Genomic DNA, 16,359 nt, shown 5'->3' on the forward strand with positions numbered 1-16,359 from the left:
ATAAACCTGACAGGCTTTTTTGCATATACTGTCTCTGTCTGTCTGGCTACTGACAAAGGAGAAGACAGCAATCAGCAGCCAACAATGGAGCCTCTTCGTGCTATGTAGAAGCATTACGATGAAGACTGCATGTAAATTGTCTTCAAGTCATGAATCAGATAATTTTGTGAAAGGCCTCAAAAGGCTGGAGGTTTCCAAACATATGCAAAAGCATTTCTGTGGAGAGACAAAGATGGTCAGATTTTATTATGCCTTATGCCCTGAGTAAGACAAACTAATTATACAGTTGTCATTTGCTTTCAAGGCACAATGCAAGACAGATGGAGACATTTTGACATATCAAAGCAGGAAAAGCACATATGAAATTAATAACAAATTAATCAATATTAAGAATGTGCCAAAAAAGGATTTTTAAGCCTCTTTCCACTTTTTTTCGAAGAAAATATATCTAATGATTTCCTTCTCTGAGCTGACTGTTTCTTTTAAGCAAATTTTTTTACAATATTTGTAGTTACTTTTTATCTTTATTTTGAATATGACCTGATATGTCAGTCAGGTGTACAGGGGTGTAACCTGTAAGTTAGCTTGGAATTGACTTTACCAAGAAGGGAAAGGCCAAGTAAAAATTGTTGCATTATGGGAAATGTAGGATTCAACAGCATACTTGGAACTAAAAATCAAGATATTAATTGTGGCCTGTCCTGCTTCAATTTAGACCATTCTTTTTTTATACATCTTGCAGGCTCCCAGCTTTATAATGTTAAATTGTTGGAGTGTATATGGGAGACACATGAGAATTTTCTTATCCCCTTTTAGAGAACATTAAAGCCTTGAGTAAATCTGGAGATGCATTATTTTCAATTAAAGATATATACTCAGTTCAGTTAAGTTCTGTGTAAAATTAATTTTCAAGCACTTTCAAAATGCTGTTTCAAACCCTTCTCCACGATGGCAGGCAGTTTATTCATCTATTATTTTGACTAAAAGTAGTCAACATATTGAATCAACAAATACTGAAATGTTTCTTGTAAAATACTCATGATGTATACGTTTGTAATTTAAACTCCAAATTTGCTTAAACCTCGAAATTCCCAGAAACATACTGAGAATATGAGCTTATTGTTGTCAACGGAAGCTTAAGCCCTGATGATCACATGTGTCACGATCTCTCTGACAGTCACGGCAAAAAAACATTACAAAGGCACAATGGAAATGAAGAGTTTCTGAATACCAACAGCAATGAATGAGTAAGAAACACATCAGGAACAAAATGCTAATTAATGACAGATTTTCATGGAAAAAGCTTGACCTATGCTTGAATGTGGCTCTACATCTGCAAAGAGTTGAATTATCGTATTCTGAGAACATAATCTTAGTCTCCATCCAACTCTGTGCCACAGATATGTATCCCTTTAAGATCAATTGAACCCTAATTTTCTGTTTGGTATCCTGGCGACCAGGACCAGCTCAAAAGACAGACCTGACATTGTTTTATCAACTTTTTCAACATTCACAGCTTTCTAATTTTAGGAGTTTTGCTTTTGATCATGATTCTGAATTGATGTTTCAGAAGTCTGCTGCAGACAATTACCTATTCCTTCTGTTTGGGTTATCAGAGACGGCAGCTGTAAAATATGGCTAAATATAATTTTACATAAAATTTGCATTTCTGTCATTTGAGTTTTATAACATGGGCTTTGAATTTCTGGGTCTAACTGACCCCAAAAATATGATTTTTTGGCCAACAAAAAGAAAATATATGTGTTCATGCATAGCCAGTATAACATAACCCATGGAATACAGTATTTCCTTATTTGGTTTCCATATTCTGCCACCTTCATAAAATGTACATGCCGAGTTTGTGTTACTCTACATGAGTCCTGTTTAGTGTACGTAGTATTCAGTGTATGAATGTGTGTGAATGGGTGAATTTGACTCGTAGTGTAAAACATTCTCTGAGTGGTCGGAAAACTGGGAAGTTGCCATACAAGTACAGTCCATTGAGCATTAAACTTGTCTGTGCTGGTTTGATTTCTTCTTGCAGTAAATGGAAACATATTACTAAGAGGTTATATTTAGACACTGCACCCACTTCCTCTTCCAACTACCCCACCCCAACTGCAAACCCCACCTCCTTTTCAAAACTGCATACTAGGTGGAGAGAAGTCAAACCAGGAGCAAAATTACACTACATACAACTAAATGCATTGGCTTCTTTTTGTGTAAAAACACAGTTTTCCACTCAATATGACATACTGAATGTCACACTTGCTTTTCCATGTAATAGCAGTCAAAGTGTGAGAAAAAGAGTGAGAAAAAGTAGTGAGAGAAAGAGACGGGTAAATTCATATTACTTTCACATGAGTTTACACTATTGTGTCGAAATGTTAGTCTGTTTGCACAATTAAAGGCTGCAAATTAATCAGTGCGCTCCAGTCCCTTCTGTTTTTTGAAATATTAAAATCTCTTTGTATACTATAATTTATTAAGTATAATATAATAAAAGTTTATTTTCTGTCATTTCACACAAATGTCGATATCACCACTCTTGATTCACTCAATAATCAATTGTTATCTACCTACGATAGTTGTTTCTCTGAACATATTTGTTATGAGTGCCACACAATCAGTGCAGCCTTGAGGGTTTGTTTAAAGTGCGAATAAATTTGGATTAGCATGAAAGAGGGAAAGCGAGTAAAGTAAAAACTGATCTTCGACTCTTTCAGCTGTTAGAATAAACTCTCTTGCCAGCACAGTATCTGCTATAGCCAGTTAGACTTCTTGTGGACCAAGAAGTCCCACCCACAGGAAATAGGACAAGACAGCTTCAGGTTTCACAAGACAGAAGCCGGCAAGAAACAAAACAACCCCACAAGTCAAAGAACCAACAAGCTGGTAAGTTGCTGTTGTTTTACTTTGTCTTACTTCTTCAACAGTGAGTCAAGGAAAACATCTCACTGGGGAATGTGACTTTGTAACCTGAGAAGTCTGTATGTCAGTGTGTGTCTGTGTGAGTGTGTGTGTGTTTGTGACGGATATATTAAGAAAGTGGAGGTGAGGTGGAAAGAGGTGGTGGAAGAGAGGTGAAGAGAGATCACACTGTACTAAGAAAACACATGTTCTGTTGTGACTCTGTGTTCATTGTAAAGTAGGGGATCAAGCAAGAAAGTGTGTCAGTTTTTCTTTGTGTCAACCATGCTGACAGAATTTATATTTCAACAGGTTTGTAACAATCGTCAGCCCTCCACTTCATAGGAACAGTATGCAGGAAGCAAAGTTAACAAATTTAATCCTGTGAATAGTTACTTATATGTGTGGCAGTTGCTGGTGGAAAACAAAAGTGTAACTAGCAGCTGTATGGCCCACAGCTGAACAAATTTCATTTCCCCATATTTAACTTGACATCATGTTTGGTTTACCCCTGGAGGACCTAAAAATGGGCAGAGCAGCAGCTGAAGCTGTTCCTGTTCTGAACTGCCACTTATCTCTGTTTCCAGGTTATGTAGGGTTGAGACAAAGGGCTTTATGTGCTTTATTGATTAAACAATCTCTTGTAACTGATGTGTATCTCTGTGGGGGGCTAACAGAAGCAGTGAGTGGGCTTTTTAAAAATATGTCAGTTGTGTTTAGGTAATTCTAAGGCTTAATAAATAAAATGTAACTGAAGTAATTAAGTTTAAAGCAATGGAATAATGATGTTTTTATGACCTATGCACATCTATGTACCAGAAACCGTGGGTTGACAAATCAATACACAGGGCCTTAAAGGTGTGTACTAATGCCTTTAAAACCGGGCGGAGCACAGGTGACATGACAGCATACACACCCTTAGCATTGGTGCCCCTCAAAGTTGTGTGCGTAGCCCTTTGCTCCTCTCCCTATACACACATGGTTGTACAGCCACCCACAGCTCCAACACCATAGTGAAATTCACTGATGACACAGTGGTGGTGTATTGATTAAGGACAACAACGAGGCAGCCTACTGGAGCGAGGTGGAGGGGCTGACATTGTTGTGTAAAGACAACAATCTAGACCTGAATCTCTCCAAAACAAAGGAGATGTTGGTGGACTTGCGAAGGGAAAGGCAGAGGACACAGCATGTACTACTTGAGATATGTGGGACTAAGGTGGAGACTATCAGCAGTTATCAGTATCTGGGTGTGCACATCTCTGTGGATCTGACTTGGTCCATGCACACCACTATGTTGGTGAAGAAAGCAAGGCAACGCCTGTACCATCTTAGGCGGCTGAGAAAATTCAAAATCTCCTCAGTGCTGCAAAAAACTTTCTACACTACTACGACTGAGTCGGTGCTCTCTTGTTGTATCACAGCCTGGTTTGGTAACTGCTCCTCTCAGGACAAAAAGGTGTTGCACAGGGTGATACGGTGTGCAGAGCACATAACTCGTACTACTCTGCACTCCCTCCAGGACATCTACACCGGGCGCTGTAGATCCAAAGCAGACCGGATTATCAAAGACCCAAAACATCCCAATAACAGTCTGTTCTAGTGGTTATCTTCCTGCAGATGTATCTGCTCCCTCAAAGCAAGAACTGAGAGGTTGAGAAGGAGTTTCCTCTCCCAAGCCATACGGGCTATAAACTCTTAACATTCTGCCCACAACTGTCAGCTTTCGCTGCATGGTTGTCTGTTGCACATCCTGGTTCAGGGATATATATATACATATAGGTGTATTTGCAGAATTGCACAATTTTATACTTTCAAATTATTTATATACTTTTAAAAAAAATATCTTTCTTCAATTCTAAGTTTCCTTGATGCTTGATCATTCCTTATTCTATCAAAATGAAACACATTATACAAACCTTGGGTGATTGATTCTGAATACGACCATTTTTAGGAGATCTTTACAGCTGTATGTGTGATTGCTCAATGGCCAGTAAAGGTTTTTATTTTTAAAGCTACATTTATTTTCACCTTTGTTGGCTTTAAAGGAAAAAATTGACATTGTGGGAAATACACTTATTCACTTTCTTGCCTAGAGTTTGAGAAGATTGATACCACTCTCTGTAAATATGAAGCTATTGTGATTAGCAGAGCTGAACAGATAGCATGTAGCTTCCTGTAAAACCATAACTTATTGTGTTCACATTTCTGTTTATGTACAACTTAACAAAATCAAGATACATTGTGTTATTTAGAGATGTTGGTAGTGTTTTTAAACTTTGCAGAGTCAGGTTAGCTGTTTCCAGTCTTTATGCTAAGCTAAGCTAATAGCCTCTTGACTTTAGCACCACGTTTCACAAACAGACACAAGAGTACGTTTTCATTTTAAAACAGTATTTTAAAATGAAATCAATCTCTGTAGACACAAGTGTTTTAGCATTGTTTCAAAAAATAATCTCTGTCCACACTAACACACCTGAAAACACATATCACATGATAGTCAAGGCTGATGTTGTTTCCAGAAAAAGGTCACATGATAGGGGCGTGACAAATCAGGGAAGGACCTGCCGTGACTGATAAGATTCAGTCATCATTTTCAAAAGTCTCTGTTTCTGCCCGTCCAGACTAAAACGCAATCCCAGAGTTTTCAAACTAAAATGGGGTCAGCAACACTTTCAAAAGTCTCCATTTTACAGGTCTGAAAACGCCGGAGTAGTGTGGACGCTAGGCGTAAACTTAACAAAAGTTATGCATTTTAAAACAAAAAAGTATTAATGTAGTTTAGTGTATAGTAACCAAGGACTGATCTTCTCATCTTACTCAACAAGAAAGTGAATATTTGCCATGTGTTTTTCAAAACTGCTCCTTTAATGCAAAACAAAAACAGCTTTTAGCTAAACTTTACCCAAGTCTTCCAGACTAGACTCTAATTAATACTAATTCTGGTGGAAAATCATATGCTATCAGCATTGGCAAAACAGGAAGCTTCACTGTGAGTGCTGACTTCCTGTGAGACTACAGAGGAATAATACAATTGGGCAGCTAGGACTGAAACTAAAGGGTATGGGGCATGGGTCTAACTAATCTTTACAGTTATACACACACAACACAAATCTAGTTTTATTTCATTGATCAGATCACAGTGTTTGGGCACACAGAGCCATTGTCTCTCATGCATCAGGACATATTTTGAGTGAGTGGTTTATATTGTGGTCATTTTGAGTTTGTCCATCCATCACTCACAAACTCAAAAATGAAGTTGCTTCTAATTCTAACCCTAGCCACACTATACTCTTACCTAATCACAACCTTAATCTAAACAAATCATTTTCCAGCATTAGACCTAAATGATTAGGTAATTAGGGCTGCAACTAACAATTACTGTAATTATTGATCAATCTGTTGATTATTTTCTTGTTTAATCAATTAGTTGTTTGGTCTATAAAAATATCAGAAAATGGTGAAAAACATTGATCACTGTTCCCCACAGCCCAAGATGATGTCCTCAAATGTCTTGTTTTGTCCCAACTAACAGTAAACTGAATATCTTTGCTTGCGGATTATCATAGAGGACTAAAGAAACCAAAAAATATTCACATTGATCGACTAATCATTGCCACTCACAGTATGTCTACCCATTACCCAGGTAGGGTGATGATTAACTTAATTTCTAACAGCATGAATAAGAGTTATTCTTGCTTGTCAACCATTAGGCAATGACACATAATTGCACACAATGAGCTACAGTATTTTCAATCATTGTACACATTATAGATACTAGTAGTGACAACACATTTGCTGACTACACATTCCTATGGATGTGTGATACTACTGAATGTGTATGTTTGTGTTTGTTTGAGTCTGGGGATCAGGCCTGTATTTGTCCTTTTGGCTGCTTCTGCAGTTTTTGTGTACACAAACTGTAAATGTTTAATCAAATCAGATCTACTTTATGTGTTTCTATGTTTATGCACAAGGTTACTGTCTCTTACTGCTCTGTGCCATGAGGTCATCTCCCCCCTTCCTTCTCCTCCTCCTCCATCTCCTCTCCTTCCTTGTTGGTGTGTGTGATGCACAGGAGGGTTCAGATTTTAGAATCTGTGCCTTTAACGTCCAAAACTTCGGGGAATCCAAGGCCAAGAAGGATGATGTCATGAAAACTCTTGTCAGGGTAAGACATCCTCATAGCTATGCCTCTTGTTCTTCTGTCTGTCAACAGACCAACAACAGCATTCAGCAATATTAAACATATTCCCTGTATCTTCTTCCCTGTATGGAGTAAGCAAGGTACACAGTAAGTATTTCATTTGCTGGGCTGTAGTCTGTGTGAACAGTTTTTTATGAATAGAAAATCAGGCACTTTTATCTCACATGCAAAAATCCAAATCTTCTGTCACTCTTGTCTTTGACTCCCCATTAACTGTTTCATTGCTGTGGTATCTGTTTCAGATCATCACTCGCTGTGATGTGTGTTTGCTTCAGGAAGTGAGAGACAGCAAACAAAAAGCTTTACCACAGCTGATTACGGACCTTAACAGGTGGTTACTCTCTCTCACTCACTCACTCACTCACATGCACACAATAAGCCCAGCTGACCGTACAGTCACCAGTACAGTGCAACAGAGATGTCAGTTGGTTCAAACAGCAGTAATAACACAGCAATATCCACTTTTCTGAATGTTTCTTCAATATTCAGTTACGACATTCGACATGAGTATAAAGCTGTGGCCAGTGAGAGACTGGGCAGGTCTGACACATACCAGGAGCAGTATGTGTTTGTTTACAGGTGAGATCTTTGCCTACATTCAGCGTGACACTTTTCAGCTTACAGTAATGCACCAAATGATAAGACAGCTTGAACATATGCGGGCGTGTTTAAGTTGTGCTGTGTTTTCTGAATGTGTGCAGGAGTGATACAGTGACAGTCACAGGCCAGTATCAGTACCCTGATAATCTACCGGGGGATGTGGACGCTTTCTCCAGAGAGCCATTTGTCGTCCGCTTCAAAGCCCCAAAGACAGGTCAGTTCACTGACACTTAAGATCATGAAAAGCATGGTGAAATGTATGCATTTAATAACCTCACTCTACATCCTCCCACCAAAATCTATATATTCAGCCATAAAGGACTTTACCCTCATACCTCAGCACACCACTCCAACCAACGCCACTAAGGAGCTTGATGCACTGTATGACGTTTTGCAACATGTGAGGAAAATGTGGAAAACTGAGGTAAAAGCTCATTTTGCAGAATGTTAATGGTAATAAGAACTGTAGGGCAGTTGAAATAACAGTGTCAAAGTGCAGTCAATTAAGATTTTGTAGACTAACCGTCCGTACTGTTGCGTTCATGTGTGAGCAGAATGTAATGCTTCTCGGGGACTTCAATGCGGACTGCAGCTACCTCGCTAAGAAGAACAGGAAGAATGTGCGCCTGATAACAGAGAAGAACCTCTTTTGGCTCATTCCAGAAGAGACTGACACCACTGTGCGATCGACCACCACCTGCACCTACGACAGGTGAGTTCACACTCCTTAAGGCCTGGTCACACCAGAGAGTTTATCTTAGCAGCTTGTTAGCTTGGTTGATAAAAAGACAGTAAGTTCACAGTTTATTTAAAAGATCTATTTGTATCTATCTCAACATGGGCTGTAAATGATTCTTCTTTTATTATGTTGTGGAAATGTTTGAAATTGTGTGTTCGGGTGTTTCCTTTAACATGTCTCAGTATACTAAATGAGAAAAATGGCATGGAATGAGAATATATCACTAAAATGTTTATTTTTTGATACAGAAACACATACAACTGTCAGTAAAAGTCAATGTTTGTAACAACTGTGGAGCAGATCTTGAAGGACAGGTTCACAGTTTTTCAAATCTGTCTTAAAACAACAGTCAGGTGCCCAAATGAACATTCACGTTTTTCTTGCTTTAATCATTCCTCCTGTTCATACTGGCCATTAAGAGAGCCCTGCAATTTAAATGTAAGTGATGGGTGCCAAAATCCACAGTCCTCTTTCTGTGCAAAAATGTATTTAAAAGTTTATTTGAAGCTAATATGAAGCTTGAGCTTCATAAATTAGTCAACATCTTTTAAAGTTAGTCACAATCTCTCTCTTTGTGACAATCCTTCCACTTAGCTGAACAGGAAAACACTGTCCCTTGAGACACAACGAGGGATTCTTTGACAGTTCTTTTTATTAAGTCTCACCATTTACATAAATTTGTAAAAAGAACACCATTCCCACCCCACAGCAAACATCCCTACCCCCCGTTGTCACTCGGTAAGGTTAAACTTGCTCTTCTTTATAGAGGAATGTATAACATAGTATGCCTGTATATCAAAGTGTACATAATGAAAGACCATAGTTAATACAAGGCACTTAGTAATGCAGAGTTAAATTGAAGAATGAGAAGCATTCGCATTGTAATGAGAGGTCAAGCAGAAGTAGTATGTACAGGCTCGGAGTGTTGAGAACCATATCCAGGTGTGTGTCAGGGGTTGAATCATGATGATTTCATTATTTATTCCTGTACTTATGTGAAGCATTTGTCAAAGAATGTCAAAGAAGATCTTTTTTCAGATTCTGTTATCAGTTGTTGTTTGGAGGTCTTGTTCCCATGTGGTTCTAATTCTAGACATGGAAGGGCAGTCTAATTTATTGCCCCTTGTTTGTTGAGTTAGAGGACATGATGGCATCAATCATTGTATTCAAAGGTTTATTGGGACACTGTGGGATAGCACCCTTGATGTAATGCCCAATCCCCAATCTGTAAATATCTAAAAAAAAAAAAAAAATTGGTTATAGTAAATTTCTTTGACAACTGTTGTCCACGGCACTCGTTGAATGATGTATCGTGTAGTGAGGGTGGTAAGAGGTGGCTGAATGCCACTGGACTTAAAAGGCACATACCTTGTAAATTAAAATGTTTTCTGAAATGTGAGTAGATTCTGAATAAGTGACTGACTACAGGATTAGTACTGAACGTATTCAATGGTAAAAGCACTGATGTGCCAGTCAGAGCTGGTAAGGAAGCACAGCCACAGGAATGTGTCGCCATCTTTATCCAGGTAGGACATTTTTTGTCTAGATGTGATGTATCCAGTATGATATACAGTGCAAATGATCTGATCACGAATAAAATTGGAAATTTGGAGTAAGTGAGATGAAAAGAGGGGTCCAATTAGCCAGATCTTGTATCATTGTATTATTATTATTGTTTGTATTATTAGTTTTCTAAAGTTTTGCTTAAAGAAGTCTGTAAAGTTCTTTGTTACTGTAACTCCAAGGAAGGCGTAGCTGTCTATAGTTTTATTTTATTTATTTATTTTTTATTGCTTTTTTGTGCAATACAGGTGACCATCATGGAGGCACATATGACAATGATCCCTGGCACTGAAAGTGTGAGGAAACTATTGTTTTTGTAAAGATTATTATTATTATTATTATTATTATTATTATTATTATTATTATTATTATTATCATTATTATTAACTGAAACTAACTGAACTGGTGAAAACTGCAATGTTCTGCAATGATTGAGCTCAGGTGTCACCAGCGGGCTCCATAGCACCCCCAAACACGAGGCCATTTTGGAACAAAGTTTCTTTGATGTCCATGAAAGTCAGTGGGTTCATTGCGCTCATCATGCTCGACATAATGTTTACCTTTAAAAAAAAATTCGGCCGACATGAAGTCAGCTATTTTGGATTTTGTGCATCAATTTTCATTTTACGAACACGTTTGAGGCCTTTAGGATGCATGAAAACTAACAAAACTTTGTACACAAGTTCGAACGAATAAATGCTTCAGTTAGTTTCAAAACTGGGCTTAGGCATGGCATTTGGCTCGTTAGCGCTCCCTAATTACTTTTAGCATTTCTTAGGTGGTGCTTAAAAACTCACTAATTCAGAAGTGGCATAACTTGATATAAGAGTCAAAGCCCCCACCTTTTATTTTGATGTAGATATATGAAATTTGGTTGACAGGTGTACCATCTCCAGACTCAAAAAAAGCATCTTGGAGCCATACCCTAATTCCAACAGGAAGTTCGACATTTTGAATCTACTTTGCATTTTGGCAAAATGGCAAAGTGAAGCCATTGATGGGCGTTCTATTTTATTGAACTCCTCCTAGAGATTTAATCCGTGCAACTTCAAATTTGGTAAGTTCCATCTAAAGACCCTTGCGATGCTAAATTGTGAAGCTTTTTATATTTCATGGAACGCCCTTGGTGTAGCATGCAGGTGAATTTTACCCAAAACATGTTTGGGGCAATAAAGAGGACGTTGTCATAACTCCACTATACATTGTCCAACCTACCCCAGATTTCTCATGTGTTATTAGAGTCCAGACCTGAACACATCTACATGTCAATATTTAGTCATAATCACAGCGCCACCTACTGACAACAGGAAATCAGTCTTATGTAACAAACATCATCTGATTTACATGAAATTTACATGGTGTGGTCTACACATGATATACAGTAAAATGACGCATAATTAGTGGGTGTTCTCTAGTGCCACCTAGTGGACACAGGAAGTGATGGTTATCTCCTACATGCAATGTCCAATATTCATGAGAATGTATATCTATGTCAGTTGCTCCCTGGTAAATGTATTGCTGTATTAATATTTCACTTATGTAGTATTGCCCACATGCAACAGGGATTAAGGCCTAAATGACACATAGTTCATCAAATGTATACACATTTTCTAATAATTCATATCCTGCACCATGTACTGCACACTAGAAATAATATTTTACCCATTCAAACAGTTTCCGATCATCCTGAAAATTAGGAGCTGTGTAAATAGGTCTACAGTAGCGATAACACAGCTGAGACGCGCATGAGGTGCAAGGGCTCGTTCATCGCTGCTTGCAGATATAATTACCATTATTATTCCTCCACGCCATTGCTTTTTTGAAGGGCTTAGGATGCTCGAAAACTCATGAAAATTGGCACACACGTTAGAACTGGTGAAAATTGCAAACTTCTGTGGTGATTGGGCTCGGGCGTTGCCAGTTGGCTCAATAGCACAGGGCCATTTTGGAACAAAGTTTCTTTGATGTGCATGAAATTCAGTGGGTTCATTGCTCTCATCATTATCAACATAATACATATTTTTTCAAATTTTTTCACCCAACAGGATTTCATTCGTCAATTTTCATTTGACAAACACATGTTTGAGGCCTTTAGGATGCACAAAAACTCACAAAACTTTGCACCTATGTTCAAACTAGGATGTTTTTAATAATGGAGTGAAATTGAGTTGGAATAATTCTGACAGTCTTGGGGATATTTTTATACTGAGATGTGTGTCTATAGTTATTTTAAAGGGTAACAACAAGTGTTGAGATGTAGATGTCCAGATTTAATGGCCACAGCTCACTTTTATGCAGATTTAATGTATAACCCAAGATCTCCCCAAACTGTTGCAACAGATTAAGGATTATGGGGATTGCTGTTTCAGTGTTAGATTATGTTTTGAGCTTGGAGAACAGAGCTGACCTGTGGTCGGACAGTATCTTGACTCAATCAGATTTGCTAACACAACGTCAGCTTCTGCTTTCACACTCAATTTAGCAGGTTTGGGAGCCATTGACAATAATAAAAAGTGTGGCAAAATATTATAAAAGTATTTAGTCATTTAAAGATGAATAAAGTGCCAAGTAAGCCAAGTTTAGTGGACGTGGACGAAGTATGTATCCCTTCTAAGACAGAGTCCCGAAGTGTTCAGTAGAGTATAGGCTAATGTTATTAACAAGTTCATAAATGTGGGATATCAATCCTTTGTGGTCTGATTTCAGTTAGAGGATATGACCCACATGTAAATTTGTGGGCTTATCTGGAAATGAATTAAATGTCTTTTGTGTAAAGCTCCCCATCTGCAAATAATGGAAAAAGCGGGTCCTAGGTAAGTTGTAGATTTAGGATAACTGGGAGAAAGATGCAAATGTATCTCTTATATATACGTTATGAATTGCTCTAACTCCTTTATTAAATCACAGCTTAAATGCAGGGTCTGTGCAGGAGGGAGTGAACATGTGGTTTGACTTAATGGGGGAGAGGATAAAGGTTCTCTGCAGCCCAAAATGTCTTTTAAACTGGGCCCATATTCTCATTGAGTGGTTGACTATAATATCTGAACTCAAAGATATACTCTTTATTTGACTAACTCAGACAACTGAATTCCATATTATCTTCAGATAAACTTTTAAATACATTTTTGCTCAAAACAAGGATTGTTGATTTTGGCCTCCATCACTTACATTCAAAACACATTTGGAAGGGATCCTCTAATGGTCAGTACGAACAGGAGGAATAATTACAGCAAGCAAAACCTGTTTCAGTGCTCATATGGACACCTGACAGTTATTTTAAAACAGATTTCAAAAATTGTGAACCTATCATTTAATGACTTATCACACACGGGCAGTGAAACAATGACTCATTGAGTCCATATTGTGCTTCAACAGGATTGTCGTGCACGGGAGAACGTTTGCCAGCGCAGTTGTGCCTTCTTCAGCCAAATCATTTAACTTCCAAGTGGAATACCGACTCACAGAGGAGCAGGTAACAAGCTGCGTGTATCTATGTATGAGTGCGTGTTGGTGTAAACATGCAAATGCAATGTGCAAAAAACACAAATTCTGTTCTATAGATGTGTGTTGAGGTTTGTTAAACTGTTCCATGGTGTTTCTGCTCAGGCGCTGGAAGTCAGTGACCATTACCCAGTGGAAGTCCTTCTGAGGGACACTGCATCCAAAGTCTCCTTCAGCCTTCTCCTCATCCTCCTCCCCTTTACATTCACCTGCAGCTGAGACAACATGTAGTGTGTGTATGTGTGTGTGGTGGTACATCCTTAACATTATCTGAAATTACCATTTCTTTGTTTGTCCTCAGCCATCTTGTCTTCCAAAGAGTAACACTGTAGCTTCATAATAAATGTGGATTTTTGTCATCTCACTCAGAGGACAATCTTAGGACAGCTTACCTCATGAACTGATGAGTTCAACTCACATGTTGGCGAGTTGGACGCCAACATGTGGTGTCCAAATATCACTGATAACACACCACAAACATGACTCTTCATGTTGGGTTCAGGGTCAGCAAAATAACAGAAAATTACGCACTTTATTCACCACACTGCACATTTATCTTCCTGCATATCTGTGTTGGTGTCATGGAAATGCAGAGACTTGGCAGGCACAAGGAACTAAAGAATGTATTTATTCACTAAAACAGGAACAGGACACAGAAGTGCAGGCAGGCAACCAAACCAAACAATAATCCAACAACCGCTGAAGAGAAAACCAGGACTTAAAAACCAACTGAACTATCAAGGAGATGAGGTGCAGGTGGGGAGATGGGTGGAGAAACTCAGGAGAGGGCAGTGAGGTGACAAAACAGGAGAACAGACAGGGAGCCAATTGGCTGGAGGAAACACAGAGTGCAGGGCAGGGCTGACGAGGCTGATACAGGGCAGGTGTGGGGAAAGCATAGCGCAGGGCAGGGCTAACCCAGAAAATACAATACCACTTAATCACAACCCAGCATAAATCACACTGTCTCAAAATTACATAAACTTAAGTACTGAAAACAAGCTAACTAATAATGCAATACCAGACCCAAATGATTCGTCAGGCTTAAACCAAAAACTATTCCAGAACAAGGAGGGGGACACGGTCTCTCTTTTATCTATTTTGATAAGTAGATTTCTCTCATGATTGCTATTGACATGTACAACATTCCCTCTGTCCGTTTGTTGACCTGTAAGTGTAATGCACACACGTTCTTTTCTTTCCTGCCATCTCCCTGTCTCATGCCCCTCCTCTGGAGTTCAGTCTGTTGTTGGGTGTTTGCAACACAGCCAAAAGGGTGACGCAGGGGGACCAGCAACACCATGCAGTATCATGATTGGTTAGCCACGGGCCACTGCAGCTCCAAGCACTCTTAGTATGGCAGCTATATGGAGACATGCCAAATAACAGAAATTAGACAGGAACATTTGAAAGTGTGATACAAACACATGAAATATTTTACCATAAGATAGATGAAGTATTCCAATGTAATATTATGTTTAAAGGAAGATTTCTGTTGGAATATTGTATATATATATTATTCATGTTACAGCACACAAATTTTATCTATCTCTCAACTTTACCTCTGCTACACCTGCTAATTTAGCCAGCCAGGTGTTCAAGCTAAATGCTATCCTCAGTGTAAGTGATGTTGCATAAATTCTCTATATTCATGATGCATAATTGATTCATATTATCCATAATTTCATACAATAAATAAATAATTTATTTGATATGAAGTTAAACTTTAAATCTGATGTGATTAAGTGTATAATCATTTGTCTCGTACAGTACAGGAATATACTGATGTATAACAGGTAGAAAATGAACACGGGTGACTGAAAGGGTTGTAATCACTACTGCATTAGTCCACTGTTTGTATTTCCACTATGTACTGTATTGTTGATGTTTTTTGTACTATGTTTGTTCTCAGTTCTCACAGCGTGACTAAGATGTGAATGCATCAGAGAAACAAAACCTGCCTGAGCAATAAACTCCCATTTCAAAGAACCGGCCTGTGTGTGTGTCGTCATGAAGAGAGCTACACTCAGCATGCTAACATGCTCACAATGACAATGAATGCTAACATGCTGATGTTTAGAAGGTACGATGCATTGGTTCCCAAAGTGGGTGCTGCAAAAAAATGTGTGTCATTCTACATTTATTTTGCATTTTTAATAACATTTTGCCATGTTCAATTGAGGTGACATTTAATTATGTTATGTTTATATGTAATCAAATATATATTAATATGTTTTCAAATACATTATTATTATTTATTATGTATTTTCAGAGGTAAAAAAAATTAAAATCACTGTATTTAAAAATGTAAAAAAAAAAATAAAATGCAGTAACACCTCAACTAATGACAACTCAGGGTTGCAGGTTGTCATAGTCAATGGTGGAAAGTAGCTACTTAAGTATTGTACTTCAGTACAATTTTGAGCTACTTTATACTTCCACTCCACTACATTTCAGAGGGAAATATTGAACTTTCTACTCCGGTACATTTATTTGACAGCTTTAGTTACTTTTCAGATGAGGATTTGACACAATGGATAATATAACAAGCTTTTAAAATACAACACATTGTTAAAGATGAAACCAGTGGTTTCCAACCTTTTTGGCTTTTGACATCTTACAAAAAGCAGTGTGTAGTCGGGGTCACATTTCACATGTCTATGAGTTGTTAACAGCTCCACCAAATAGTGATTTTTTTCCTCTAAACTTCTCACATGCTTTCATTTCAATAAATGTTCAAATGATCCAATATTTCAGCAAAAATCAAAGATTAGAGAAAAAGTCTAAAAACTGAAAACAGATTTGTGTATCAGAACTTTGTTTTTTCTTCTTTCCTCTC

General features: G+C 38.1%; 1 protein-coding gene across 1 annotated transcript; it reads left to right on the forward strand.

Moving 5' to 3' along the window:
• Positions 1-2,826: 2,826 nt before the first annotated feature.
• dnase1l1 (deoxyribonuclease I-like 1) lies at positions 2,827-15,509 on the forward strand. Its single transcript, XM_044352788.1, has 9 exons — positions 2,827-2,895; positions 6,888-7,081; positions 7,360-7,448; positions 7,607-7,696; positions 7,819-7,931; positions 8,029-8,141; positions 8,272-8,429; positions 13,395-13,491; positions 13,626-15,509. Exons 2-9 carry the CDS (start codon positions 6,914-6,916, stop codon positions 13,737-13,739), a joined length of 942 nt encoding a protein of 313 aa, XP_044208723.1. The 5' UTR covers positions 2,827-2,895; positions 6,888-6,913; the 3' UTR covers positions 13,740-15,509.
• Positions 15,510-16,359: the final 850 nt, after the last annotated feature.

The sequence above is a fragment of the Thunnus albacares genome, chromosome 5 (assembly GCF_914725855.1).
Source record: "Thunnus albacares chromosome 5, fThuAlb1.1, whole genome shotgun sequence".
NCBI lineage: Eukaryota > Metazoa > Chordata > Actinopteri > Scombriformes > Scombridae > Thunnus > Thunnus albacares.